This window comes from Ornithodoros turicata, chromosome 8 (assembly GCF_037126465.1).
Source record: "Ornithodoros turicata isolate Travis chromosome 8, ASM3712646v1, whole genome shotgun sequence".
NCBI classification, from domain to species: Eukaryota; Metazoa; Arthropoda; class Arachnida; order Ixodida; family Argasidae; genus Ornithodoros; species Ornithodoros turicata.
In genome coordinates this window covers 27,319,654-27,347,519 of record NC_088208.1, presented here as the reverse complement: position 1 = coordinate 27,347,519, position 27,866 = coordinate 27,319,654, and the positions used below count along the sequence as shown (strand labels likewise).

The following is a 27,866-nucleotide window of genomic DNA, read 5'->3' as shown; positions in this document are numbered from 1 at the left end:
CTGATGGCAAATCAACCCTTACATAACAAATATGTTTTTATGCACTGTTTCATTAAGCTTTATTCTAGAGCTTCAAGGCATAGGTCATGCGAACAAAGTGCTCTGCAATGCGGACTACTTATTTTGCTACTTGTATGATTTTATAAAGTGTAAGCAATGAAAATAAAAGGGAGTTCAAATCTTCCATGTTTGGAGGTAATTCGTGTTTATTCACTCATACCAACAAAAGTTTCGAAAGATGTATGCGTAAACACTGTTTGCACACATCTTCACAATGTAAATGTTTTTCTCACACAGCTGGTATGTTGTGCGTTACGTTTTAAATGTAGTTTGCACATTTTCTAACAAACATCTCAGTTCAATACACCATGTCGTGAATCTCAAAAAGCTACCTAAAACGGCACTCAAACGTATGTACCCGTGCACAACCTAGATTTCAGTGTTAACTTCTATTGCTGAGAACGAACACTTGGCAACTATGTGGACGGTCAGAAGAATGCAACCTCTCTCTCTCTCTCTCATTTTGTACAACGTAACTATATAACACTGCACAGAATTCAGCCAACACCTCTCTGATGTTCACTGTGGCTACAAAAAATGCACGTCACAACTAATCTCCACATTTCATTAAAAAAAAAGAGGGTGATCCTGCGACTGTTTCACACCCACTTCAGACTTTTTCATGGCATTCGACATCACGAATGCTGCACACAGCGTAGTAAAAAAAGAAAAAAAACGTGCAAGACCAAGAAATGTGAAACTGTTCTAGGTGACCCTCTCAGCAGCATGTGCAAAGAAAACGTCCAAGCTTGTGTCGTATGTACGTCTGCCCTCTTTTTGTACTCTTCGAGATGGCAAGTCAGCAGTTGCAGTGCCAAAAGACATCTATTTTAATACTGGTGGAATGCAAGTTCACTTTAACATTTTTGCACTCTATATGTCAAAACAGATGGATGGTTGAAGGATACAACCTGTGGGCTCAGGTAATGCTGAATGAAGTGTGTAAAATCCAGATGGCATGATTAGTAGATGATTGTAGCATGTTTGCGCTGTAAAATTTTAATGAGGATATAAAATTTCTAAGAGTTTATAGGATTATAGCGTCTCAGTGTTCGAGCATGGGCCATGGCATTCAAAAATATTACTTCATTGCGGAACTGTATGCGAGAAGCATTGTGTCTAAAAAATAAAATTGAAATTACAACGATGTTCATGATGTGCTTTGGAACATGTCACACTGACATCAATGCATAACACATACAGTGAACAATGAAACACGATTAATTTTGAGGATACCTTACAAGTTAACGCCGTGCTGCTAACTATTTCATTGAAAATTTCATGCCGCATTCTACACGAAGTATGCCATTTAGTACTAAAAATGTCTATGCACGAAAGTGCCATGCGAGGTGGAATGCCATCTTGCCATAAAAATTATCTCGATTAGCCACAGCACATTTGCATGGTGGCTAAGCCCCAGCCCCTGACAAGGAAAACATATCAGCTTAGCTCTCTGGTGAATTAATAAGTATTGTGTTCACAGTCATTGTAGCACAATGCCATGTCAGTTTTTGTTTGACAGTGTTCTTGATCATCATCAATATTTATCAGTATATAGACCTCCTGTATCAGCCGTACAGCTGATACAGGAATTCCTGTATAATTCATAGTGCCCAACCATCTCATCTGCAGCGCAGTAGTATTTTGAGAGCTGACGGACTATATTTCTTTTCGTTCTCAAGTTGAACATTAGTATAGAAAGTTTTGTGGGTACAGTTTTACACCTTCACAGAGAAACTGACAACAGAAATCTGGAATGTTTTTTCTTGTACTGATGCATTAGAGCAAACAGGAAAAGCAAATGCTGTTGCACTTGCTTCTTCCTTTTTTCAATCTTTTTCGCTACTTTCATTTGCTTCTTCACATTTTTGTCCTCTGACTGTGTCGAAGTGGGCATTAGCATGGCATTATCAAAGCTCTATGTGGCTGCTAACAAGAGTTACAGAATCGAAAGGCTCAAGCTTGCTTCACTTTGTAGAAAATTGTATCGCTTTCTTATCACCTGTTGCAGTGACCACACCTCCTGGTAAAGGACAACTCTACTTTCCGAGTTACATCTGTTTTTATGTATAAGATTGCTTGGCACTCTACTCTGAAAAAAAATGAGGTGATTGTGTTCCTAACAAGAAGCTAACATGCATTCATTTCAGCAAATCCATCATACACCTCGAAAGTAATGGGTGTACATGACCTTATAGCAGTAATATCAGGATTATCTCACTGCTGATATATGTGTACATTTCATATAACGTTTATGGATAATAAAAAAGCAGTGCTTACCAAAAATGTCAAAAAAGTGCTAATAATTCTGATTCGAGCCACATTTTTCTCTTGTGTCAGTAGCTTTTCAGTAGTGCTGCCCATAGTGGGCACCAAATCCAAATTAAAATTATTTCTATTATAGTAATGGATGTAACCCGGATATTACAGCCTGCCAGGACACTTTTCAGGTAAGCAAGGTCACTCTTCAAACCTAACGCTCGCATTAAAGCAGGAAATATGTCATTTTGCATACCATAATTATTTTGCATTTGCATAATTATTGCAGTATTACAGTAGGTAAACAAAGCAGGAGGTGCAAAAAGAAATGTCACATTTCTCTTTGACCCCTATGGGGCACGCTGTTCTACATCTTAGTATCTGCAGTAACCGATATGAGCCCTTTCCTGCAAGACATGCTGGGACATACTCTGAACAATGCGAAGCAAGATGACCTCATTTGCACTTTCAACTGAAATACTTAATTAATGAATTTATTTATTTACTTCCTATTCCTACAAACGCCCAAGCCTTTCTCATTCTTCTTGATCATGTCATTTTTTAAATCTAATTACCAAGTAGGATAGAGCAGGGTTCAAGATCTATATATCCAGAGAACAAGCCACATATTGCCGTACCGTCCTTTCTTATGGAGTTTCGCTGGTACATTTAAAAAGTTTGTCAGACTCTGAAGACTACTCAAACAGCAGCCGTGCACCAACCCAATGGGCCAGTCACACAGGACAATACACACAGCCAAATTCCCAACACACAAAAAAAAATAAAAGAGGGAGGGCCCAGATACACAGGTCGCACCACCACCAGTCAATGTCTCTCCGGTCACGTCCACACGTGAGCAACGGCATCACTTTCGTAACACACGACGCCTTTCCTAACATACAGCCTTATGTAGTGATAAATGAATATCTTGAGGGTCAGCAACAGAAATGGCTAATGCAAATGAAATATATGCGTGCACTGTTGGTGCCACCGTGCATAGTGAAGGAACCTACAGTGTAGTACCAAGCATGAGCTCCGTAAAAGAGCATTGCACATACATGCGCGGGGTACATAAAAGCAAGCACCTATACAGAGATCGTAAGAGTATGCTAGTCTACAGCAGAGAAAAGGTAGCCCATCTCTGTGTCTACACAGCAAGAGAGTAACGAAACATTCCCATAAACAGAAGGAAAATAAGTTGTATACAAACAAAGAGATAAACAATGCCCTTAAGGTGTGCCATAGATAATGTATATGTATATCTCTATAAACTGCACTGGAGTTGAAACAGAAGAGAGAATGCAGAGTTATGTGATTTAACAGTCTGTTAGTTCACTACGACGATGCATTGAGATAATGACACTGGTTTTAAAAACTAGATCATAATGTTGAACGTCTTGAAACGTTGAAATGTTGAATGTTGAACATCTCCGACACAAGTGGGAGCCTTTCCACACTTGGGGAACTCATAACTTCATAAAAAATGTGCTACTGTCATTGAGAGGAGAGCCTTCGTGATTTATGTAGAAAAGACATAAGATGCAATCTCCTAATGTTTCCAGTTAAACGACATTGCACAAAAACAAAGCGGGCGCAAAAGCCCGCTTCCGTACCTGCGCTCAGTCTAATATGTGAATAACAGACTAAGGTGGAGTAAAAATGCAGCCTCCAACGGACATTGCACGAAAACAGTGCGTGCTCCCCCGCCCCAAAAGCCTGCTGCTATGCCTGCGCTCAGTCTAATAAGTGGAGAACAGACTAAGGTGGAGTACAAATGCTGCCTCCAACAATAGTGCACCCTGAGAACCTTCTCATCATGTTGCGGCAGTTAAAGTAAACTGCGTGCAATCTGTTATGTGTCACACGCTAAAGTTTGGTGGCTCTGACCACTACGCTTGTCGATGCAGTTCATCACGAAATTACGTCAAATCTTTGTAACACATGTTGATCAGTAACTATAAAAACGTGGCATGAGGCCTGCATCTGCCTTGGCAGGCTCGAATCACAATGCGTCGCTTGAAATTGTGTTAAGTAGAGTATATATATACATAGTATAGACAAGGTGAAGCAAGACTGTGAGAAGTGGCATAATGCTACTTCTAAAGTAACATGTGCTATATGTACTGCTACTACTACCTTATGCTTGGGTGGCAGCCTCGAAGAAATAATTTTTGTGGGTACTTGAGGTGGGGGGACGACACTCGAGAATCTGCACAGACAGCAAACAAAATGTTGATATAGACAGCCAACCAATCTTAAAGCTGAGTAGGTCAAATGAACCATGTCTAGATCCTTGTGTTTTTGGGTTTCACGTCTCTATGAAAACGTCGGGTTTCATCTGGGAGGGGGTCAAATCAAGCGATATCGGGTAATTTTTTTATTTTTTTTGAAAATGGGTTGCACCTTTTGAAAATCTTTCCAAACGCAATCATCTGAGGTAGCTTAATATAATGGATTCCACTCTAACTTCTTTTTCCTTCTTCCCCTTTCCTTCATGATCTCCAAAACTGTTACGTACGGACATACACGGCTGTTGATGTTGGATGGCCCTACAAAACTAATTGCTTTAAAAAGCACTTCTCGTATTTCAAATGAACACGAAGAAAAACTTTTTTTTTTTACGGATTTAACCCTAAAACACAAGGTTCTAAATACATAGCAGAATTTCCGTAAAAGCTGAACTGCAAGCAGATCTACATTTGACAGTATATCAATCAGCATTCAGATCAATGTCTTCAAACTCATCTGGCCCTCCGATCTGCAACGATCCTTCTTTTCTAGAATCTCCTTGGTATCCTGAGCATTGTTCTGAACGAGTTGCATTGTCCAGCGAGAGCCCCATGAGCATGTCCGCAAGTGCAGTTCGTGACAAGTCCGCTGGCAAGGACAACGTACTCCCATTGGAGGGGCTGTCATGCGAGGAACCAAGCGATCCATAGGATTCAGACTCTGCCCTTGACAGACGATCACAAGGAACCTCCAAGTGCTGACTATTGCCATGGAAATAACCTGAAATGTATAAAAAATGAGAGCAAATCCCCTTTGCTGAATTTTTATAAGTACCATCCATGGTGCAAACACAGAATTCAGCTTAAAGTCGAATGTTGAATCGACAAAAATATGGTTACACAACAATTTCTTTTTTTCATTTTGACATTGTTCATGACATATAGGCCTTTAATGTAATCGATTTTCAAAGCAGAATGTACCGTGACAGCAGCAATCAGTCAACATACGACATGCGGACCTCCACAAAATGTGAAACTTTTCTGAATGCTGTTCCGGAAATTTTGTTACCCCGGAGTCCTATCGAGTGAACAAACATCAATGAATGTTCCAAAAAGACATTGTACGCGGACCTCACCAGTGGAATTCTAGTTTACCATTAGTGGTTCCACTATAGGAAAGGCACGGATATCAACATTTCTCCAGATCGACGTTGCCAGTGGTGGCTTAGCAACAACTCGGTTTCGGGTATCGACATTCAAAATTCCGAAACTTGCACCTGTACAGGTTTTCCCGACGATTTTAATCCGAGTGCCAGCTAAATCAATCCGTGCCCCATAAAGTTTGCATGGCACACAGATTAATTTCGATGGCGCTCGGATTAAAATCGGTGGGAAAACCTGTAGTTCTCTACCATTCTTACAATTTCGGTCCATTTTTCTCTCTTTTGAACTCCGTTCGACTAAAACTGAACCACTCTGAATCAGGACGTAACAGGGACCCACATACCCTCAGGAAGCATATTACCCACCTGTGGAAGAAGCATCAAAGACCTTGGTTCCCAACTCTGTCAACAGGGTCAACGTAGGACTGTGCGAAGAAGGCACCGAAGGATGTAGTTCCGCCCTTCCCCTCGGGTCACGCTGGATACGCAGCTTCCTTTTCTCATGAATCTCCGAAGAAATCAACTCGAGGCTACGCAGAGCGTCCGTGTACGACTGTTTCGACTGGGAAACGGCCTTGCGCAGTGTTTCCACTTGGCCCTTGATTTCCTGGAGTTTCTTCTGAAAATTTGACTTCATCTCAAAGTACAGCCTCGATTTTGCTATGTCCTTCTTCAAGCGTCGCTCCAAGGAGTGCACGCGGTGCTCAGCTTCGGTAAAGGAGGCGGCCCGCTTCCGATGTTCCCGTTCGCTCTCGAGACGCATGGCCTCGGCTTCCATCACCTGAGTTGAAAATGGGGGGGCGTTGGGAATGGACCATTTGCGCACGAGAGAGAAAACGGTCACTCTAGTGGTGGTAATTTTTGCGAGGGCCTAATGTTCGCGAATTTTGGGAGTGTCATTTCTGCAAAATATTGTTAAAAATATCGTAAAGCAACAAGCAAGCGCCTTACGTGTTTGGTGTCATTTAAGAGCGTGTTGTTTATAGGTGCCTCACAATATAGCTAGAGCCTGACGTTTTGGGGTTTAACCCGGTTCTTCCCCGAATTTGCACCCCAAATTGAAGGTCTCTTTAGGGTGAAAGTCGATTTTTACACGGTGAATTGCCCTCACTGAGACGTCTGTAGGAATGCACACTAACTCATCTAACTCAACTAACTCACACTAACTCAAGAGGCTTTGTATGTATTTGTCCCTTCTATGTTGTTCCAGCCTCAGAACATCAGTTCTCTCATGCACACTAACTCGTTTGACAGCAAATGCAGTTATATCACCATTTGTAACAAACCAGTACAGTTAGTTTGAGTAACTGAGCCCGATTTCACCCCGAGTTTAGAATACTGGAAGTTTTTTCACCGGAATTTACATGAATTTAGAGCATGTGTTTATTTACCCAATTTTTACCCCCCAAATTTAGAAAAAATATTCAGATTAAAATATTTGATAAATAAACAGATGCTCTAAATTCATACAAATTCGGGTAAAAACACTTCCAGTATAGAGAATTCGGGGAGAAATCGGGCTCAGTTTCCCAAACTAACAGTATTGGTTTGGTACAGATGGTGATGTAACTGCATTTTCTGCTAAACCAGTTAGTGTGCATTCCTACAGCTGTCTCAGTGAATGCCATTTGATGGGTAAAAATCGGGTTTCACCCTTCACCCTTTCACCTTCAATTCGGGGTACAAATTCGGGAAAGAATCGGGTTAAACCCTAAAACTTCAGGCTCTAAATATAGCCCACATGCGATAAGTCGCTAATAAAAGTTTCATTTGCTGTCAAAATTGCAACAGAATCGGTCGGTGCGACGTCTGGTGAGAGATAACCCTAACTTTAAGCGGGTTAAGCATCTTAGCAAAATTAAGGTCCCGCAAAAATTCGCTAAGAGTTCCGCCTGGCAAACTTGCAAATTATTAAGACTGTGAAGTTGGACACTTTTACAATACCTTCATAGTGGCATGGTTGAGCATTTCTTGCCAGGCATTGTCAAACTCCCACTCCCCCTGGTTGCTGAGGAAACGCTGCTCCGCCAAAGAGATAGTCTCCTTGGCCGCTTGATGTATTTCAGATGCTCGCTGATATTGCACTGCTGCACGCTGGCATTCCAGCTGGGCCTGTATTGGATGAAAGGCGGTACTGTAGCCCAAGTCCTTTGTTACGGGTTTTGTATTCCTTGAAACCAGGGTGGCAAAAACTAGGTTTTATTGCAGGAGCTGTACAATAAAGCAGTCAAACTGGGCACTATCGGGTGGAAGATAAAAGAAGCACTTCTTGCATTTCAGATGAACACGAGATGCCAAGCGGCTGTGCTGGGGGCAGAGCGCTTAGTGTTCTTAGGTACCCGTAGTGTTGGCTGAATTTTCATTCTTGCAAGTTCCATTTTTTTGGGTTTCATACCAAGTGATGACGATGCAAGTCAGGAGGTAAAAAACATGTTTAACCATGATTGACCACATGTAATGCTAAAACACAAGGCCCCATGTGCACATCTAGTTCTTTTTTCATTTTTTTTTCTCATTTGTTGCATTTAAAAAAAAACAAAGCAGTACTGATGCCATTCTTGCGGGAGAGTTACATAGCCATGCAAGCATCCTATGGGAAAGGGCATGTAACTACGAGCTGACTAATTACCTAAAACTCATTAATTAACTATTTAAATAAGATGTTTCCGCAAAAATGCGAGACAGCAGAATTGGAGGCGACCATTATTTGAATCCATCCTCTTTCTCAAAAATGCTGAAATGAGCACGTATTTTGAGATATAAAACGCCAAACTTTGGTATGCAAATGAGGCGAAACCAGAACTACGCACTTCTCAAGCACAGAAACGACATCGCTTCGGCTTAAGCGGTCTGTCTGGCCAAGAGATCAGCGTTTATTCCAATTAGCTCGATCGCTACAAAACATGCGGGCCTCGGATGCAAACGCCCTTTCCCTCTTTTTGCGCTCGAGAAGTGCAATGTTCGCCTCATCTGCGTACCATAGTTTCGCGATTTATATCTCAAAATACGTGAACGTTTCTGGATTTTTTAGAAAGAGGGTGGGTTCAAACAGTGGTCGCCTCCAATTCTGCTGTCTCGCATTTTTCGGGAAAACATCAAATTAAAAATTAATGAATTTTGGGTAATGAGTTGCAGAGTAGTTACTTGTTCTCTCTCACAGGACGTCCGCATTGCTGTGCATCCCGCTCGGAAAAATGGCGTCAGTGCTGCTCTCTGAGCTTTTCTTTTTTTTTTAAAGTCTATAACGGATTTAAAAAAGACACACTGTAGATGCAAGTGACAATGTGTATGAATACCTACATTATGTGGCAGCACATTTCTTATTGTACCCCTGCTGTACTGTGTTAGCGGCTGATAGGGTAAAGTACCTTGTGAGCATGGTCTTTGGCTTCATAGTACGGTCGTGCAGCTTCGATGGCTTTACCCAGTCGTTTTGAGAGCAAGCGCAATTTATGACTAGAATCAGTCAGTGTGGCACGAAAGAGGGAATTTGCATCCTGCAAAAAGGTGGGCGAGCGAAGCTTCAATGTGAGGAACACCACAAAAATGCCAGACACAGAACAGCATATACTTACATCTAATTCAACTTCTAGCCTGTTGATCTCATCTGTGCAAGTGTTGAGCTTTTCTAACTGAATCTGAAAGAGAGAATGAAAAACCCAGCAACGCTTCTGTGAAAGCGTTCCTATTAATAGATGAACACGTTTCACTGTCGCTCCCGAAAACAATGATCATAATCTCTATCGGACGTGATACGTGGAGCTACAGACAACTATATACGTGGACAGATAAGAGATCCATTTTTAAAGGGAACGTCACACCTGTAGCTAGGCACCCGACACGTCAGTGGACGTGAACGGCGAAAAGGATGAGATGACGCATATGTAACTAAGCCCTTTAAATGCGAATCACTGCCTATACACTGTTGCAGAAGGTCACCGGGGTTAAGAAGTGCGTGCTTCCGGCTTTCCAACTACCTTTTATGTGAAACATCGTTTATTACAACTCCAATGGTGAAAGGCAAATCAAAAAGAACTATAACAAATAGTTATCACGTAGTTGTTTATGCTAATAGGGTACAAACACTTTCGCCTCTCCTAGAAGTCTGGCATTGACGAATCACTTCGGAAAGTTGGTGCGAGCTGTGTCGGGGGGCATCGCTGTGACGGTCTAATAAAATTTATGTCCACAACACTAAACTGAAACTTACTTGAACCCGAGGATCTAATACTTCCTCCCCACTTTCATCTGCCATCCGTCATCCCCGCACCTCAAAACAAAACCAAGAAGATCAAGCCAATTTAGCGTTTAGTGAGTCCGCTCAAGCTCAAGCCATCTGGCGGTCACAAGTACGTATATTCTAAATTCATAAAAAGGAAGACGCGTCCGTTTGTAGTTCCTAATTAAGCCATTCTAAAACGTACTGCTGCGCAAATGAACAGTTGCTTTCTAGTACGAGTATAGTATGAGATCACGCATCCGGGCAGCCTCATCGCCATCATGCACCAAGAAACAAGATGGCGGTTCTTTGATTTTTTGCGTGCGATCCTAATTTGCTGTCTACATTAAAATCTTCCTGATTTTCTTGTGTCATGCATGGAATCGCCGCATGAGATGGAAAACAGTTCGAAGCCCAACGATTTCCGCCAAAACACGGAAGAGGATTGGAGAGTGTCTTGTAGTGACGAAGAAAAGTATGGGACTCCTGCCGATTCCACTGGGAGATGTTCGTGGGAGCCCAAGCCCGAGGAAATAATTCAGCTTTATACTGTGTTAGCTAAAAAAGGGATCTTAGACCTCGAATGGCACTGTCCTGGAAGAAGATCCCCGAGTGTCCACTCCAACGAGTCTGAAAATGCGGAAAAGCGAACCATGGAAGAGGACGAAAAGAAAACTGTGGAACCTAATGAATTTGACTTTGATGATGACGTCATGGAACCTAAGTGTAGCCCGAAGATTACACCGGGTGCTCTCCGGAGAAGGACTGCACCTCCTAGTAGTGCACAAAGGCGCGTAGCTAAGTTCGACAAGGTGATGTTTGACCTGCGCAGACACCGAGAACTGGATGCCATCGTCAAAACTGACAAGGGCAACTAAAATACGTCTGTCGTTGCTGTAAGGATTTCCGAAAAAAACAATGCGTAGCTCGCGATGTGTTAGACCTTGTGATACTACTATGTCCAGTACTTCGATTATGGGTCCATGCTAGTATAACAAGCACTAGAATGCATTTCAGCTTTCTTGATTGACTGCAATATGGCATAAATAATGTTGTGTGTTTGTGGAAGTTTGGATACTGTCACATGTGCTCAATGCCATTCACAAAATATACACTGTGTGACAACGTAGCACAGTTGCAGTTTTCTTTTTTTTCCATTCCAGAAAAAGTGACATTCAGCGTTTTGGATTGCCACAGATGCTGGAAAACAAGTGCATTCAAAATTTTTTGTCAGGTGAATGAAAGTGAAACCTGCACTTGTCACTTTGTGCTTGCATAGACAATAATAATAAAAAGAACAGTAACATAGGTTATGCTGATATTTATTATCTGGTACAAAGCTGTACAAAGGCACATTTTAATGTGGTGGCTAATACAAAGCCTGCATGACTGTTCACTGTACAAAGAGGAAGGCTGAATTTTTTGGGAAGCACCACCTTGATCCCATCTTTCTACCAAGTACCACACTGCTGGACAAACAGGGCTATGAAATGCAGCCTCCTGACAGCAAAAGGGGGCCTTCTGCCCTCCAACTACAAAAGTAGGCTTCAAGCGGCACCAGGACTAGAAAACGTAGTTTGCACTCAATATACTGGGCCACCTTGAACGTTCTTTTACAGCTGTACCTGTTCTGCAACTGAAAGGTCTAGAACCACGAAGAGCTAAACAAAAATTTGACACTTATGCCGGAGTGCTTGCTAGACAAGTTTTATCCAACAGTGCGATACCTTGGACACAACTTTCAACCTCATTCGCCACTGAGAATTCTCGTTCCAAGGCCCCCCCAACGACCAGCGCTGGGAGGCTGTCTCGCGTTCACCGTGAACATATGTATATATATATACGTGTGAAATATATATACATTTCCTCTCATACACACTATGAGGTAACCAGTGATGGTGATGCCATACCGGGAACAAAAGCATAGGGGACAAAAAATGAGGACACATATCTACAGAGAGGCCTGCCACACCTCAGCACAGCAATGCAATAAGGAAAAGCTTACAATATGCTCTTCGGAAAAAAAAAAAAAAGTTAAAGAAAAGCTTGCCCAGATAATCTCGTTGTCATGAAATGAAAGGCAGTCACATGAATCCAAGTTTGATACAGAAAGAAGCTCGAGATTCGTTCGCTCGTTTCAAGGTCGTCACAAGATATATATCACGCAACAATATAAATTCCAGTCGTTTAAATGCACACAGGATGTGGAATATGCGATCGTCTTTTTTGTGCAGTTGAGTATATCCAGGTTTGATTTGCGCCAACAGATTCTAACAAGCAGAGGCGGGCGAAAAAAAAAAAAAAAAAAAAAGAATCTCTGGTTCAAACCAGCTTCCTTCAGCTTTCCCCAATGAGACCTATGCGTGTTACAATTTTCGGGAAACATTTTAATAAATTAAAAACAGTTAGCAGCGTAATAAATTAATTCATCAGACAGAAAGCACATTAACAACAGTCTGATAGAAAAAAAAAAAACTGTTCTGCCCGGATACATTCTAGGGTCAAATTTGGGAACACTCCTTTCCCAGCCAAATTGGGCATGAAAGTGTGGGAATTAGGACTTAATTAATTACTTAGGACTTAAGTTTGGAAAGGAAGTGAAAGAGGAAAGGTTTGCGCCAAAAGTTGACCCTAGCGTTTTGACCGGGATTAGCTAAGTAAACATAATTCAGCACGGGAGAAATCACCTGACTAGCATCTCTCTCCCTCATTCCTGGATACAAATACATAGCAACAGAAAAAAAGCTGCGCAAATTTTCCAAGCAGCAGTGCGGGAAAACCAGATTCGTAAAGCCAGATTTGGCGGCTCCGGAAGCATTCAGCTGCAAACATTGTGCACACCAAAAGTAGGCCCTAAGATGGACAGCACACGTGGTTCGCTCGCTACAGAAGCGGCATGTTAGGCAATTATAATACGATATCATATCAAAACTCTCTCGCACAAGTAAAGCTTTCGACTCTGGAATATTATATCCCCAAAAAAGGGAGCTGATCTTGGGCTCCGCACGGAACAGCGCACACGACCGCCTCAGGTTTTCCGGAGCGGAGACGGCCGACGACCTGCCGTTGTACGTAGCATTGGCTGTGTGGTGGTAGGGCTGCCACGTGGACGGGAAATCACACTCTCCAGACATGTTCGCTCGGGTGCTGCTCGGATTCCAGCCGCAGTGCATCCATTATCGATTCCTGTAAAACGAGGGATGCCGTAGCTTTAAACCCCTGAAGGGACACAGTCATGCATTCGTACGGCAACACTGAAGCGATCAAGCTAATTCCCCTGTCAGATGGGTCTAATCCGGTGTCACTTAGGCCCGGTTTCACCAACGCCGATTAACATTTGAACCGAGATCAACGGTCAATTAACTCGAATTTAACGCTCAAATCTGCATCACTAAAGGGACTTCTTTGCACTGAAACATTCATTACGTCATTAACTAACGTTTGTAAAAAAGAAACGAGTGTTAACTTTACGTTTTAGCAACCCTTGATCTCAGTTAACCAGCGTTGGTGAAATCGAGCCTGAGTGTCGTTCGTGTGCTGTCACATGACGTCTTTTAGTGACACTCGGGAGAAAGTGCCCGAGTGTGTAGCCTTGATGGCAGGCTTTGTGGTACAGTAATTGAGAAAAAGCAGGGAGCCCCCGACACCACAATATTTTTTAACGAGCGTTTTCAACGGCGTGTTTATTTTATTTCAGTACAGCGCAACATTGTGCCGAAAAAATATGTAATCACTCTCGTTAACAGTCTGCGAGAACTACTTCGCGTTCTCGGCGGACTGGCGGCAGCCACCTTTGTTGTGGCACGTGTTTGAGGCCAATTCGTTTAATTTTGGAAGAAGATTAGCAGGAAATGTTTCAAAATACAAAAAAAAAAAAAAAAAAAAAACGTTATAAGGAAGGTATCATAGCGCACGCCTCAAAATTTTGCCGCCATTTATTCTTATCTATCGCAATTGCCATCACTGCTTAAGTGACGCTTAAGTTAAGCCACGTAGCAACCATGTAGTGAAGGTGACGTTCAACTTGGCTGGAGTGCACTTCACAAATATGACACCAAATTAGCCTGCATGACAGGAGTGTACCACATACAGCACTTCATGCTTGTGAAAGTGTGGACGGCATTCACACACATGCCCTCATAGCGGTGCTCAGAACTCAACATGAACACACCACACAGTTAGAGCCTGAAGTTTTAAGGTTTAACCCGATTCTTCCTCGAATTGAAGGTTGCCTCCTAGGGTGAAAACCTGATTTTTACCCGGCAAATTGCACCCACTGGGACATCTGTAGGAATGCACTAACTTACTTGTTTGGCAGCAAATGCAATTACATTACCTTTTGTACCAAGAGCCTGAAGTTTTCGGGAAATATTTTTTCTAAATTCGCAGGTAAAAATCAGGTAAATAAACATGTGCTCGAAATTCATACAAATTCGGGTAAAAACACTTCCAGTATGCAGAATTCGGGGAGGAATCTGGCTCAGTTACTCCAACTAACTGTACTGGTTTGGTACAAATGGTGACGTAACTTCATTTGCTGCCAAACACGCTAGTGTGCATTCCTATAGACTTCTCCGTGAAGGCAATTTGGTGGGGAAAAAATCGTGTTGCACCCTAAAGAGGCAACCTTCAATTCGGGGTGCAAATTCGGGAAAGGATCGGGTAAAACCATAAAACTTCAGGCTCTATTCGTACCAAACGAATGCGGTTAGTTTGAGTAACTGAGCCAGGTTTCTCCCCGAACTTAGCGCACTGGAAGATTTTTCGCATGAAGTTTGTGCATATGTTAATTTACCAGATTCTTACCTGCTGAATTTGGAAACAAATATTTCCCGAAAACTTCAGGCTCTAACAATAGTGCACAGAAAAAATCTTTTTTTTCTCTCTCTCTCTCACGTGGACAGGGAGCCCAAAGCTCTCGTGGGCGTTTATGAAACGAAGGGCAAAGAAACGTGAGCCACCTCCGTGAGCCAAATCTCACTGTGCAGAGCCAGTACTTTGGCATTATACAAATATATAATTCATTCGACATTATACGAAGTGGTACATTCACCCGTACATCTGACACCAGCATGGTGTTTAACGACAAAAGAGGCAGCATTTCCCATTCAACAAAAACTATTCCCAAGACAAAAATGTTGCTCTCCACTCTACAGGTTTTCCCGGTGATTTTAATCCAAGTGGCAGCTAAATTAATCCATGCCCCATAAGGTTTGCATGGCACATGGATTAATTTAGCTGGCACTTGGATTAAAATCGGCGAGAAAACCTGCAGAAGCAGATCTCTATTACAAAGTGTAGTAGAGGGGTAAGTGTGACATGCGAGCGAGGCTGCATCACGTGAATTTAGAATGTTACGCAAGAAAGGTCAATCTCGGACTGACGGCAGACTCGAATTACATCGAGAATCACACACACACGGACACATTTATTAGTTTGTGGTGACGAAACTACGACAGACGACAAACATACACAGCTGTGTTACACACATTGTGTTAAGCACATCCCAAGATATTTTCACACGTAGTAGAATCATGCAAGGGTACTTAAAACAGAAACCTCGTGTGCTGGTAGCCCAACCAATTCTATCAACTGCTGTATTTTTTTTTTTTTTTTGTCAGTAGCAGGCACATGCTTCTTGCTATTTCAAGGAGGAATTTACCTCGGGTCACATCGACAAATGCTTGGGTAGGCCCTCACACTGTGGTTGATTAAAAGAAGAACTGAAAAGGTAAAGTAATAAAAAAATAAAGGGCTCAGCTTTAAACTCAAGTGCATGCACCTGTGTCTCTGCATACCTAGGCAGATCCAAGAAAATTTTAAATGGATTCTTCCAAGTGATAAGTTTGAAAGCTGGCACACAAGAAACTTCTGAACTTAAAGAAGAGCGAAGGCAATATATGTACTCTATATTTGAATAAAGGGGCCTGTCCAGTGTACGACAGGACAGGTTGAGCGCATTACGTTGCGTAAAAAAGCACAACAGTCTGGCATAAGTGAATGTAAATACAGTCAAACTCCTTTATAGCAAACACCTTTTTAACGAAAATACCACTACAGCGAATTTTTTGACAGTCCCGTTGGAGCCCTATAGGCCCAATAATGGACATCCTTTTTAACGAAAATACCTTTACTGCGAATTATTTTCGCTGTCCCCTGAGTTTCGTTATAAAGGAGTTTGACTGTATTGCTAAATTAATTATTGCTCTATCTCGTACTACGCTTTGTTGTGCATTCAACATCACACCCTAGTCAGACGCACACGTTTGAGGCCTTAACCGAGACTCGACGTCATCACAGTGCCAGACTGCAAAGGGTAAAAATGGGGACACAAAAGTACGATGGGCTACACTCAGAAGCGAGTACAATCCTCCACAGACACTGTTCTCCATCCCGACAAAAACTGTACTCTGCGTGATTTATTGATCGGCTGTAAGTTCTAACAGTGTAGAAACTGGGACACTTTTCTATACTTGCGTGGCTTCGCGAGATTCACATGGGTACATGTATACAACAAGATATGAAGAAGCAATTTTTTAAAACCATTTTATGAATTCTTCACCAGACATGCATCCTGGGGAAAACTGAAAATAACGTATTTTCACGCAGCTACAATCCGCAGCTTATGTGTTAAAAAAAGTTATCTGGGGGTCCACTGCGGCTCGTGGCTCTACTGCGGCTCGTGGCTCTACTGCGGCTGTTTTCTAGGGCTTATCAAATGACTAAACATGTACACGGAATTCCTATGTGCCTTCCCTTCCTCCCATCTCAGAGTCACCATGAATCTTCTACAGTCAGTGCTCTATAGCATTCTAAGTAATGTTGCATTAGTCAATGTTGAGAATTCTTCGGTCTTTTGCCAATTCGTGTAGCGTACGTATGCCCATCCCATTGCATTCACTGTGATATCTTTCCGGCGTACAAGCCGTGGCTTATCTGATGGCACGGCTTAGCGTCAAAAGTTTTCTCCACTGCAGGTAAAACAGAGACCTGCGGCTAATACGCGTGAATATACGGTACAAGGCAAATTTGGGATCCCCGTAGGGCACATTGGATCGATCAGATCGAAGGTTCCGAATAAACTGCGACGTACCTTATTCGAGAGCCGGGAGCCAAACTCCTTGAGCTGCTCGTCTATGCTCCTCTTGGCGTCGGCACAGGCAGCTGCCTGCGACGTCACCGTATTCGTGGCGTTGCTCGTAGATTCGCTCGATACTACTGCTAGACTAGAAGAACCTGGGAAACGAGAACAAAACTGCAGTTTAATCGCTAGTGCACGCGGTATTGCACTGATTGAAAGTGTCCGGTCCTCACCAATTTCGTCTTTGCTCCCCGTTCGGCGGTGGGCAACGGCAACAGATGCAGTTGAAGAGCCGAGGGGCACCGAAGAGGCTGCACGCGTGTGCCTCGGCCTCCCAAGGACGGCACTCTGCAGGGCTGCATCTTTCTCTTGAGAGTGGTGCTGCAGTACCTTGATCATAGCCTCCTTTTCTGCCAAGCGTGACTCCATGTCTTTCAGCCTGGATTATAAAGGTCAGTTATTAAAGCGGGCACAAATTGGCTGACAACTGCTCTCAAGTTACGTTAAAGGACTTTTCTCCCCAAAGGCATTATTGCTGCCACGCTTTTTTTTGTTTGTTTGTTTTATGTCCTTAGCATCCTAAGGCCTTAAAAGAGACCAGAAAGTCATCCAAAAGATTTTCTGTTTCTGGCAAATTACGAAACGACGTAACTTGACGTGACAACAAACGGAAAGACATTCCCTGTATGCAGTTTTTTTGAATAAAATGCCCCTGTAAAAGTGGCACACGCATGAAACTCACTTTCCCTCTTGCTCCGCACACTTCCTCTGGGAAGCGTACAGTTCGTCCATCTGTTTCAACTTCTCAGACCGCACCTGCGCTATCAGCTTCTCGCTCTCCTGCGAAGTCCGCTCCAATGCGGCAATCTTGGCATCCCTGCAATACACAAAGGCGGACACACGTTACAATTGCACTGCTGTCAGCCACAACACCTACGGAAGTACTATTCTTGAACGTCTATACGTTTATTGACTCTACTTCCCGCGTCAACTCCTACGAGTGGAGGCAAGGAGCCATGGGCACAGCCAGAAGGGACGGTTCCACCCCCCCCCCAAATCATTCCTTCGGTAGTGCATTTTGGGGAGTTAAACACGTCCTCCCCCATGTAAAGTCCCCATTCTTGGGACAAACCGTCTCTCGATCACCAGAAATACAACAGAACAATGAGCTCCAGCACCTGATATTTTGTACTGTCTTATGAAACAATGGCCATAACATGATGCATGCGCGGAACGGCAAGAGCTAATCTTTCGCTACACGTGTCTTCGACTTCTAGTATTGGAAATACTGAAATGTCGACCTCAACATCAGGTGAGGATGCCGATGATGTCACTACGATAGATGTGTTCAGTAAAGGCGAGGACTACACTAGCCGAAATTCACCGCAATACGTTGTTGAGCATTTGCACAGAGTAAACACGTACAGGCACTTTTTCTTCTCAAAGCCACTTTGAATGTTCCGAGTCAAGGCTTTTGATACGAAGCGGATTTATGTCATTCACTAAAAATCTAGACTGACTTCGTGTCTACCAGAAGTCCTAAAAATCGGTTGGAGACTGTATTTAAAAGATTATCATAATAACCTGTCAGCCGCCATAACAGCCACCAAACTCAATCTTTTTCTTTTTTTTCCCTATCAATCAATCAGCTCAAATTGAAGAATGCTGAAGGGAGCACGGAGGATTTTCTCCGCTCCAGGGGCATTTTGGAGTTGCAGCCTATACGTGAAGCGCAAAACTGGTCTCGAGCCGAGGAATGCTTCGGTTCCTATGAATAACGGCTTCTAATCTCTTCTGCGTGAGCATACTTACTTTGGTACTGATGCCGCGTCGACTGCTATCTGCCGCATGGTGCTTTCTTCCAGGTACCGTTGTTCCCACTATCACGATCGAAGGATGAACACAGTTAATGAAAACAAACCCCACGTCCAATATCGGAAATCAAAATGACGAATGATACACACCCTCGCCACTTCGTTTTCGAGGGCGATGATCTTTTCTTCATACTCTCGAAGCACTTTTCTTAGGTGTTCCGTGTCTTCGGATTCCTTTTTACTGGTCGCCACTGCCTTCCCCTCCGTCTGCGCAGAAAAGAAGAATGCTCACTACACGTTCCACGAAAAAATTATCGGGGATTCTGGCACAGTCACAGATTCAAACTGCTTTGAAACGTGTGCAGCATGATGCCTACCTTTAGGGTCTCAACATCCCGTTCGAGCTGGGAACGACAACGTTTTTCCATTTGCAGGCGCCTCTCGTTTGCAAGTTGAAGGTTGCCGAGAGCTTTCTGCAGCTGGTTGACTCGTTCGACGTAGAACTGCTTCTTGCGGCACTGCACGTGAAGAATTCGGAATATTCACTCAATTCATTTGCCCAGTGTTAACTATTTATGATTCATATTGACTCGGAAATTTCCCTCAACGTTCGAGGGAACACAAGCAAACTGTACAGTGCTCCAAAGTCAAGGAAAATGCCTGCACCAGAAGAAAGCAGGACAGTACAGCCCAGCCGTACATGGCTGGGATGCACGTAACCAATGCTGAACATGTCCTGCTGCTTCTGGTGTAGCAATATTGGCCCAAATGGAGCCTTCAATCAGCATCAATCAGACTTTGGGGAACAATACATGCTGATTTCTTCTACAATGCAAAGTATTCACCTCCTCTTCCATCCGCACAACGTTAGCCTGCGCATTATTCAAAGCGTTGTCTAAGATGTCAATGTGGTTGCGTTGTTCTTGCAGTGTTGCTCGCTGTGCCTGAAGTTCGATGTCCTTGCGCTCCTTCTCCGCCGATAATTCCTTGTCTGGAAGGAGCAAGAAAATTTCAGCTACACATTGCGAGGTAATATATAATAAATTCCCATTAATTCGATACTAACAGCAATACAAAATTGTATATATGTATCCAAAGATAGAGCTGTACAGACAACCAAAAAAATTTGCACAACCCAGTCACTCTGATTTAGCAGGGTCTGCCCTACACAAATGGAAGAATGGTTTCTTCAAACCAATAACTGTACACAGAGAAAAAATTTGCTCACTCTGCGTTAGAAGCTGAGCGATGAGTACGTCCCTCCGACTGACTTCCTTCTTCAGCTCGGCGTCGTTATGCTCTGGCATCTACGAAGAATAAACGGCGCAATTACAAATCAAACTCCAAAGTTCCCCGTAGCAGAAAGTATCACGTCTCGTTTAGAAAGAAGAGCTTACAGAACGTAAGGAGAGCTGTGAAAGAGCAGCGTCGAGTTGTTCTGCAAGGATAAATACGGGTTAATTAGCACTATTCAATACATTACATAATTAATTAATTGCAATTACTTAATTGTATTAATAATAATTGCAAGTAATGGTATCAATTGCAATATTAATTGTATTAATTCATTAATTAATACATTGCAATCAATTATGTAACAAGGTGGTCAGAGCCTTCACTTTGCTTACCACGTAGCCGTCGGTTCATATCATGTGCCTTCGCTCGTTCCAGTTCCAGCCGCGCCCTCATGGCTGCCTGCAGCTTCTCCCGCTTCTCCGTGGTTCTAACCAATTCCTCCTGAGCCTGCTGAACCTTCTGCAACTCCAACTCCAATTTCTGGAGTCGAGACGCCTTCCCGTAGTACAGGTCCAGCTCTGCTTTGAGGGCAGCATTCTCCTCCAGCAACTGATTGACCACCTTAGTTGCGTTCTCCTCGGAAGCGGATGCCCCAGCGTCTTTGCAGGCACCTCCGACCTGCAAACACCCTTTGCCCTTCAAATACCTGCCTCTTGCGTTTTCCACGTGCTACTGATTTTACTTTGTGCCTACGGCCGTGATGCAGCAAACAATGAAGGGCAAATAAACAAACTAGTGAGGATACAAGTTTGAAAATGCTAGTAAAATGGAATTGGCAGTGATGTGCCTGTAAGGGACATGAGTTCAGGATACCTTGTGACAGCTACGACAGAGACATAGTTCTTCTGCTTCATAGTACAGGCACTCAAGTTGTTTGTTTCCGCAAAGCAAAAATCCCTGTGCAAGATATGCGCACCCCACTCTTGAGCGGGAAAACAGCACTGGTTTGACAGGCAATATGTGCACTTTTTCTGCATTTATTTTTTCTACAAATCCGATGAGAAAAAATTATATATATATATGGGGCTCCAGTGTGACTATCACAAAAGTTCTTGCAGTTACCGGCATCTATCTAAGCAGTATTCTTGAATAGTTTCTAGGCTTTCAAACTACTTCCAATCTCTTGACACCCAGCTGCACCCAGGATCAGCAGGCAGGTTTTCATATCGAGTCCCCCCTACCGTGGAGGTCTGGTTATGCCTCTCGGTTGTAGTATTTCGGCACTGATGCTAAAATGGGCCGCCTTACCTGCGTTAGGTCAGGGTGTGACTGCGACAGACTTGAGCCCCGTCTGTGAGTCCGCTGGTTGTGAACCTCCTTCGCCAAATGCTTGAGAACTTCAGACTGGTCCAAGTAGTGCTTGGGGATGTCCGTGATCTCCCGCACCGGAGCGGGAGTCAGGGATATGCAGCGCTCGGGGGTTAGGCTTTTGCCGTACAGTGGAGACGTAAACCCATCGATGGAGCTGGAACGGTCGTTTTCGAACGTAAGCACGCGGAACTTCCCACTTCACAAGTAAAAATTCGATAAGTGGCACGTAGTTAGCACCTGTTGTTACGGATGACAAGGGTATTGGAGCGGGAAGCAGCGTCTTCCAGTTCGTCTGGGGCCAGCGTTTCTTGACCTTGCGGATCTTGCCGCTCCCCTCGGCGCAGTGCATGCCGCTCTTCAGAGGTGAGGTTCTCGGTAGACGTGGAGACGTCAGTTTCGCTTCCTGAACAACTTTGGCAGTACCCTGCCCGCAGAAATGTTGAAATATTAACGCAAACAGCAGTAAAATTGGATCCAACAAAGAATCTGGACGAAATATTTCATCAAGCAAGAAAAGGCACACCAGAAATGGAGGAATAGATATGCATAATATTTATATACAATGTATTATTAGACTATGCTTTTACTTTTATCGTGAAGAAGATGGAGCTTCTTTCGAAACGTTGTCTTTTGGAACTTCTGCAATTCGTTTTCAATTCCAAGAGCTAATCGTTACCTTTTAACTTGTGTAATAAAATACTAGCGCTTTAGTTTATTTCATGTAACTTCTGTCTCCAACTTGCTTATTCACTACAATGTACTATATTGATATGAATATACTTTGTGTAAGCACACAATGTACTAAATACATAATCTATATTCGATGTATGCAGAATACAGCTTCTCTAAGGCCATCACGACAACATCACCACCAAAGGAGTAACCAATGTGAAGAAGCAAACTGAGATATGAATCTGTCGAACATCTATGGTGCACACAATGTGCATCGTTCGCAAAGCATTTCCAGTGTAACTAACCTGACATTTGATAGAACGGCATCTGGCCACTTGGCAAAAAGGACGAGGTTGTCGTTGTTCGAACAGATTTCATTGTAAACTCAGTCGTTATGGCTCTGACACAATCTGCAAAGATAACATGCGCAGTGTTCAGGTCATGCTTTTTCATTCACACGACGAACCATATTTCTAAGTCCACGAACCTGACGCGACATTGCAACCATGGTGCCAAATATAGATGAAAATCTCCCTAAAACTGCATCTTGCATATCTTACATTCAACAGCAACAGCACACCCTTGCGCAAGTTCACACAAGCGGAAATCTACCAGTCACTCCTGAACACATTCTGCCCAACAATCACACATGTAAAAGCAACTGTGTCGCAACCTGAACGATCGGAATGTTTCTTGTCTTATCGCAAACATTCTCGGACAGAAGAGGTATTGTATGCTTATCTACGCCGGTGCGCCTACTGCGGTATGGGCATAGCACCCCTTGAGCTCTTATTTCCTTATTCACACATTGCTTTCTGGAACAGTCCGAAAGTATCACAACATATAAACTAAAGCTCGAGAACTATCAAGAAATAGGTACAGAGCAGCAGTTTGCACCTTGGATTGAGTATGGCTATTTTGTGTTTTTATTGCCGCATCCAAAGCACGTAGCATTAATGACCATGCAAATACTGTAAATGCACAATGCACGGCAATGGTTAATACGTATATTCATGTTGCTTCAACTAGTTCAAAAACAGAACATGAGGCCATGAAGCCAGCAATCCACAGTACACAACACAATGTTCTGATTTTACACTCTAATTTGGTTAAGCCTATCGCATCATTGAGACTTCACAAGGCTGGAGCTCTACGTTTATGCTTGGACGAAGTGATTTTTCAGCTCACCATACTCCAAAATGTTTCTCGAGTATCCGTTCGTTGTCGTTGCGCACAAACACTACACACGAAACTTCTTGTATGGGAGCAAAGAAACGAAACGTGTTCTTGCAATAAAGCACACCAAAGACACACACAGAAAGAAAAAATATGTTAGGAATGCACCCACGGATAAACCATAAACGTTACAGGGAGGGGGAAAGGAAGCGCACTCCCCTCACCAACATTCCTAGCCTTTCACCTAGCGGTGTGCGCTCGAACTACAAGCACGTGGCCAGTTGGCATGCTTCCCCTCCTTACCTCATCGGCAGATGCGAAATGTGAAAGTAGAAAAAAATAGAAAAGAAAGAAGTGTGGAAACGTCACCAGTTTTTGTGGAGTGTACGATCCATTGCAGAAGAAGGGATTAAAATTATTCGACGCACGTCAACTTTTTACTCTTGCCGTGGACGTCAATGAAACTGAAACAAATTAGAACTGGAAGGAAAATACAAACAGATGAGCAAATGAGAACGGTTCAAGCAAGCTGGTGTGCTGTAGAATGAGGTAATATTCCCTTGAATTTCAGGGACACACTTGGAATGTGTTGTCCACACTGTGTTGTCCACTTGGTATTGTGTGTTCCTCAAACTCAAGGAAATGTCACAAACGCCGTAAAACCGCTTTCTGCAAAGCAGTTGAGTAAGGTATGGCCTGTTCGTCATATTTAAAGCACTGTAGTCTAACACAACCAGAATAAATCCCATATATTTCTTCACGGAGATGGAATACTATATTATTTTAAGCTCACATATTTCGCATTGTAAATATCTACGAGTGACTTCGATCACAGAAACTTGCGATGTTCCTGAATGATCGATCTGCCAATCAAAAGTGCGGCGAAATCAGAGGTGCGTACAACATATCGAAACACAAACAAATAGACCATAGCACAACATATAGATCGTAAACAACACAGACGATCGTGAGAGATACAGAGGCATAGATTATGCGTTATTAATATATTACATAGAATATCCAACTGAAACTGCTCGTTGCTCAATAGCAAAGTACAGGTCCCGTCAACTTTAATGATAACACCGGAAAAAATATGGTCCCGAGCGCGATTGCAGCAACCCTTGGGGACGTTAGGAAATCTTAGCTGAACAAAATTATTCTGTTAGTTTAACGCAAGGATTTTGTTCATTTAACAATCCCCCAGTGCCTCAAGGGTGGCTGTTATCACGCTCGGAAACCAGACTGGATTTTTTCCAGTGTTATTATTAAGGTTGACGGGAGCTGTACAAATAGAGCCAGAAGTGACACTACAAGAGCGTGAAGGAAGTATGCCTTAAAAGAACTCGTGTTTTCACTAACAAGTGTGACTGTAAGGCCAGCTTGAACTGTGCATGGAATGTATATGAGGGTTCATGAAGACTCTAAAAATTATTTTTAAAAATGTTGCGCGGGTTCGAATCCCAGCACCTTCTATGTTGTCTGAGGTTTTCACTGGGTTTTCCGGCATACTTTTCAGTCTAATGGCCGCCTATACTTCCCCCCTGAAGTCGCCCCAGGACGCATACTAACCCCCCCACTGTCAGCCACCTTCCTGCTGTCATCTGTCTCCGTCTGTAGGCCCCTCACAGCCACAGTTGCTCCGTGGCGCTAACACGATAATAAAACATTGTCCCGTGCAGTTCCTTTCTGCCTGTACGTTGAGTGCCGCATTCCAGCAAGACGGTGATGATACACACAGCTGCTTCGAGTATAACTGTAACAGTAACCATTAATTATCCCAATAGTTTTGCGATGGCCCCCGTGCTTGCGATCCTGGACGGACTGCGTGGCCCTATAAAACTAACCTTTCAGTCGCAACGAAATTTTATTTTTGGCTCGCATTCCTACCGTCGTTTGTCCATTCAAAAAGATTTGCTCATCTGAAGCCATCAACAACAAAAACGCCTGCATTCCTGTCCCTGTCCAGCACACAAGGGAGCAGCAGATGGCCGGCCGTAGCGTGAAAGCGAACGACCACGACGACGGTACCCCCTCGAACTTTGGAATGCGGCAGACGGTGCAGGAGGAGTGGCTTTGGTTTGCCTGGCGCTCAAGAATTTCCCTTCGGGGCCAGGAGATGAGGGGGGAGAAGAGGGGGGGGGGGAGCGGCAGGAGGGCCGGTGGTTGTTTCTGCGGAATGCATGAATTCACGTGGCACAGCCATAAGCCGGCGCCTGGGCGCCGCCAAATAATGCGGGCAATGAACAGGAGAGGAAGAAAGAGAACATCGTTTGACCTTGAGAAATGGCGTCCTTGATAGAATGGGGAGTGGGAAGTGACCACATAATGACGTCATCGGTTTTTGTGTATCCAGGCTGTTGCGGTCGCGCGGTGCTAGAGAGCAGTGAAGGAAGAAGAAAAACAAAAAATAATAATAAAACGAAAACGAAAAGTGGTCGTCTTGTGCGTATTAGGATCACCAATTATAATGGAGTACAATGTGGCTAAGTATTAGCTATCTGTATCAGTTGGAATACGTATAATGGGCAGAGAACAATGGAGGTGAAACCGCCACAGAGGGTACGACAACAACGAGCATGTTCCCTTCACTGCTTTCGACTACGGTGCCTTGAATGGGGCTAAATTATTTCATTGAACCTGACCATTAACCATTAAGCATTCGCTTGCGGATGGGGTCGTGCTGAAGACCGAGAGAGGTCGTGGGTTTGAATCCTACCGTCTGAGGTTTTCCCTGGGTTTTCCAGCTAACTTTCCAGACGAATGTCGACACAGTTCTCCCTGAAGTCGGAGACGCCCAGGACTTACACTAACCCCCCCCCCCCCCATGTCTCCCACTTCTTCCTGCTGTTCTCTCTCCATCTGTCACGTGTGTACGCCGTTCATAGCACCAGTTGCTTCGCGGCGCTTACACAGAATTTAAAAAAAACAAAGAGTAGCTGACCATTGACCACGAATGACTGGAAATAGATTCTGGGAACTGCGAGTAGATCCAGTGCAGCACTGGAAGGACCTTCGGTCATCTACCGGTGGCAGTGGATAACCACAAGATGGCCGATGACGGAAGTATGCTTCGTCGTCGGAAGAGTGCGGGGGGCTATCTCGAAAAAGAACCGATCATTTTCTTTGTTTCGAGACCGTGAATTTCGCAACCTCCCAAACACGACAGCCCTGCTGTGGGGAGTCCCTCAACCCCGTGGTGAACTGTAAAAAAATAAACCTAAACTATCCTAACCATTTCGGCTGCTCCGATGTGGTCGCCATAAAACCTAGCTTTTGGCAATGAACAGATACAGCTAAGAAGCAAGCGAGCTGGTGAAGTTGATGCATAATGTAAAACCCCGAGGCCATAGGGAACACGAAGGGACAGACACAACAAGAAGTCTCAAACACAGCTACGAATATATACACAACAGAGGGACAACAACCTCTGTTGTGTATATATTTGTGGTCTGTGAAGTAAAGTTTTCAGGCTGTGTTTGAGACTTCTTGTTGTGTCTGTCCCTTCGTGTTCCCTACAGTCTCGGGATTTTGCATTTTATGCACCTGGCCTCTATTCACGACAATGACTTCTGCCGCCGTCAAAGTCACGCAATACTGCGAGGTTTGTTAGTAATATGTATTATATAACGCTATCATTCCGGCATTCTTCATATTAAACCTGTAATTTACATATCTGGGACTTTGAACGTCTGGGATTTTAAACTGTGAATTCTTTACGGTAGGATATCGTGGCATACCCCGATAGCCGTACCATATTACGAGGCGGACTTCGGCCGTCCACCAGTCAGAGAGGACTTATTTTGAAAGATTTATTTGAAGAGTTGATACCCCGCACCTGTGGGTAGCTAGCGGGACGAGAAATATTACTTTGTTTAGTTTAGCTGTTCAGACTTCCCAAACACATTTGTTTTCTTTTTGGGCTGATCCTGGGACCTGATTGACATTTTTCTGAAATAAAGGGTGGTCGAGGGTAAAATTCTCTTATCTAAAAGGGATGACTGTCTATGATAAATGGAGCGCAATATTACTCGTGAAATGGAGAGAAACGCGCTATTCTGTCGCACTGCTTTTGTCTTTCAAAGCTCCTACCTGAACGTCTCAAACCAAAAGGAGTAAGAAACATAGACTTTGCATTGATGTGGACCTGATACTTCAATCGATTCCTCACTTTGAGTATTCTTTCTTTGCGTAATCGAAAGAAACATGGATAGCTCGCCCTTCGTTTTGTGTCACAGGCGAGCAGGACTCTAGAATGTACGGAGGATCGCGGTTATAAGCAATAAACAGTGTCTGTTTTGGCTTCGGAAGAGAATTCTAGTACCTTTCGGAGTCAGTTTCTCGGACTTCATGCACCTGACAAGATTTTTTTTTACGTCTTTTACATTTCTCTCTGCTTTCTCTTTAAACCGCTGCGCTCGTTGTCCGTTATGAATTGTACTAGAAACAAACAGCGAGACCGTATTGCGGAAGTTAATCAAGATGTATGGAAAAAGAGAAGTTATCTGGACTGCGTCTGGTTTCGTATAAATTATACGCAGAAAAATGAGGTGGAGGTGAAGTCGTCCTCACAAGGTCCTGCGAGTGTTC

At 43.5% G+C, this 27,866-nt stretch overlaps 3 protein-coding genes across 4 annotated transcripts; 1 reads left to right on the top strand and 2 right to left on the bottom strand.

Annotated features, from left to right (window-relative positions):
- Positions 1-186: 186 nt before the first annotated feature.
- LOC135366833 (SH3 domain-binding protein 5 homolog) lies at positions 187-10,042 on the bottom strand. The gene is made up of 6 exons (XM_064599771.1): positions 9,921-10,042; positions 9,286-9,348; positions 9,079-9,207; positions 7,655-7,822; positions 6,077-6,491; positions 187-5,328 (listed from the first exon to the last, which is right to left on the bottom strand). Exons 1-6 carry the CDS (start codon positions 9,963-9,965, stop codon positions 5,030-5,032), a joined length of 1,119 nt encoding a protein of 372 aa, XP_064455841.1. The 5' UTR covers positions 9,966-10,042; the 3' UTR covers positions 187-5,029.
- A 282-nt stretch (positions 10,043-10,324) lies between these two features.
- Positions 10,325-10,807, top strand: LOC135367561 (PAXIP1-associated glutamate-rich protein 1-like). Its single transcript, XM_064600852.1, has one exon. The coding sequence runs from the start codon at positions 10,325-10,327 to the stop codon at positions 10,805-10,807; it is 483 nt and encodes a 160-aa protein (XP_064456922.1).
- Positions 10,808-11,235: 428 nt separating this feature from the next.
- LOC135366831 (angiomotin-like protein 1) lies at positions 11,236-23,505 on the bottom strand. Of its 2 annotated transcripts, XM_064599770.1 has the most exons (16): positions 23,292-23,505; positions 22,409-22,513; positions 21,669-21,855; positions 21,369-21,585; positions 20,453-20,738; positions 20,222-20,262; positions 20,053-20,131; positions 19,670-19,815; positions 19,202-19,342; positions 18,975-19,091; positions 18,823-18,890; positions 17,753-17,887; positions 17,244-17,449; positions 17,023-17,165; positions 15,592-15,652; positions 11,236-13,115 (listed from the first exon to the last, which is right to left on the bottom strand). In XM_064599770.1, the coding sequence occupies exons 2-15, from the start codon at positions 22,479-22,481 to the stop codon at positions 15,641-15,643; spliced, it is 1,851 nt and encodes a 616-aa protein (XP_064455840.1). In that variant the 5' UTR covers positions 22,482-22,513; positions 23,292-23,505; the 3' UTR covers positions 11,236-13,115; positions 15,592-15,640. The 2 variants fall into 2 exon arrangements, with proteins under 2 accessions (XP_064455840.1, XP_064455839.1); XM_064599769.1 differs by lacking the exon at positions 15,592-15,652.
- Positions 23,506-27,866: the final 4,361 nt, after the last annotated feature.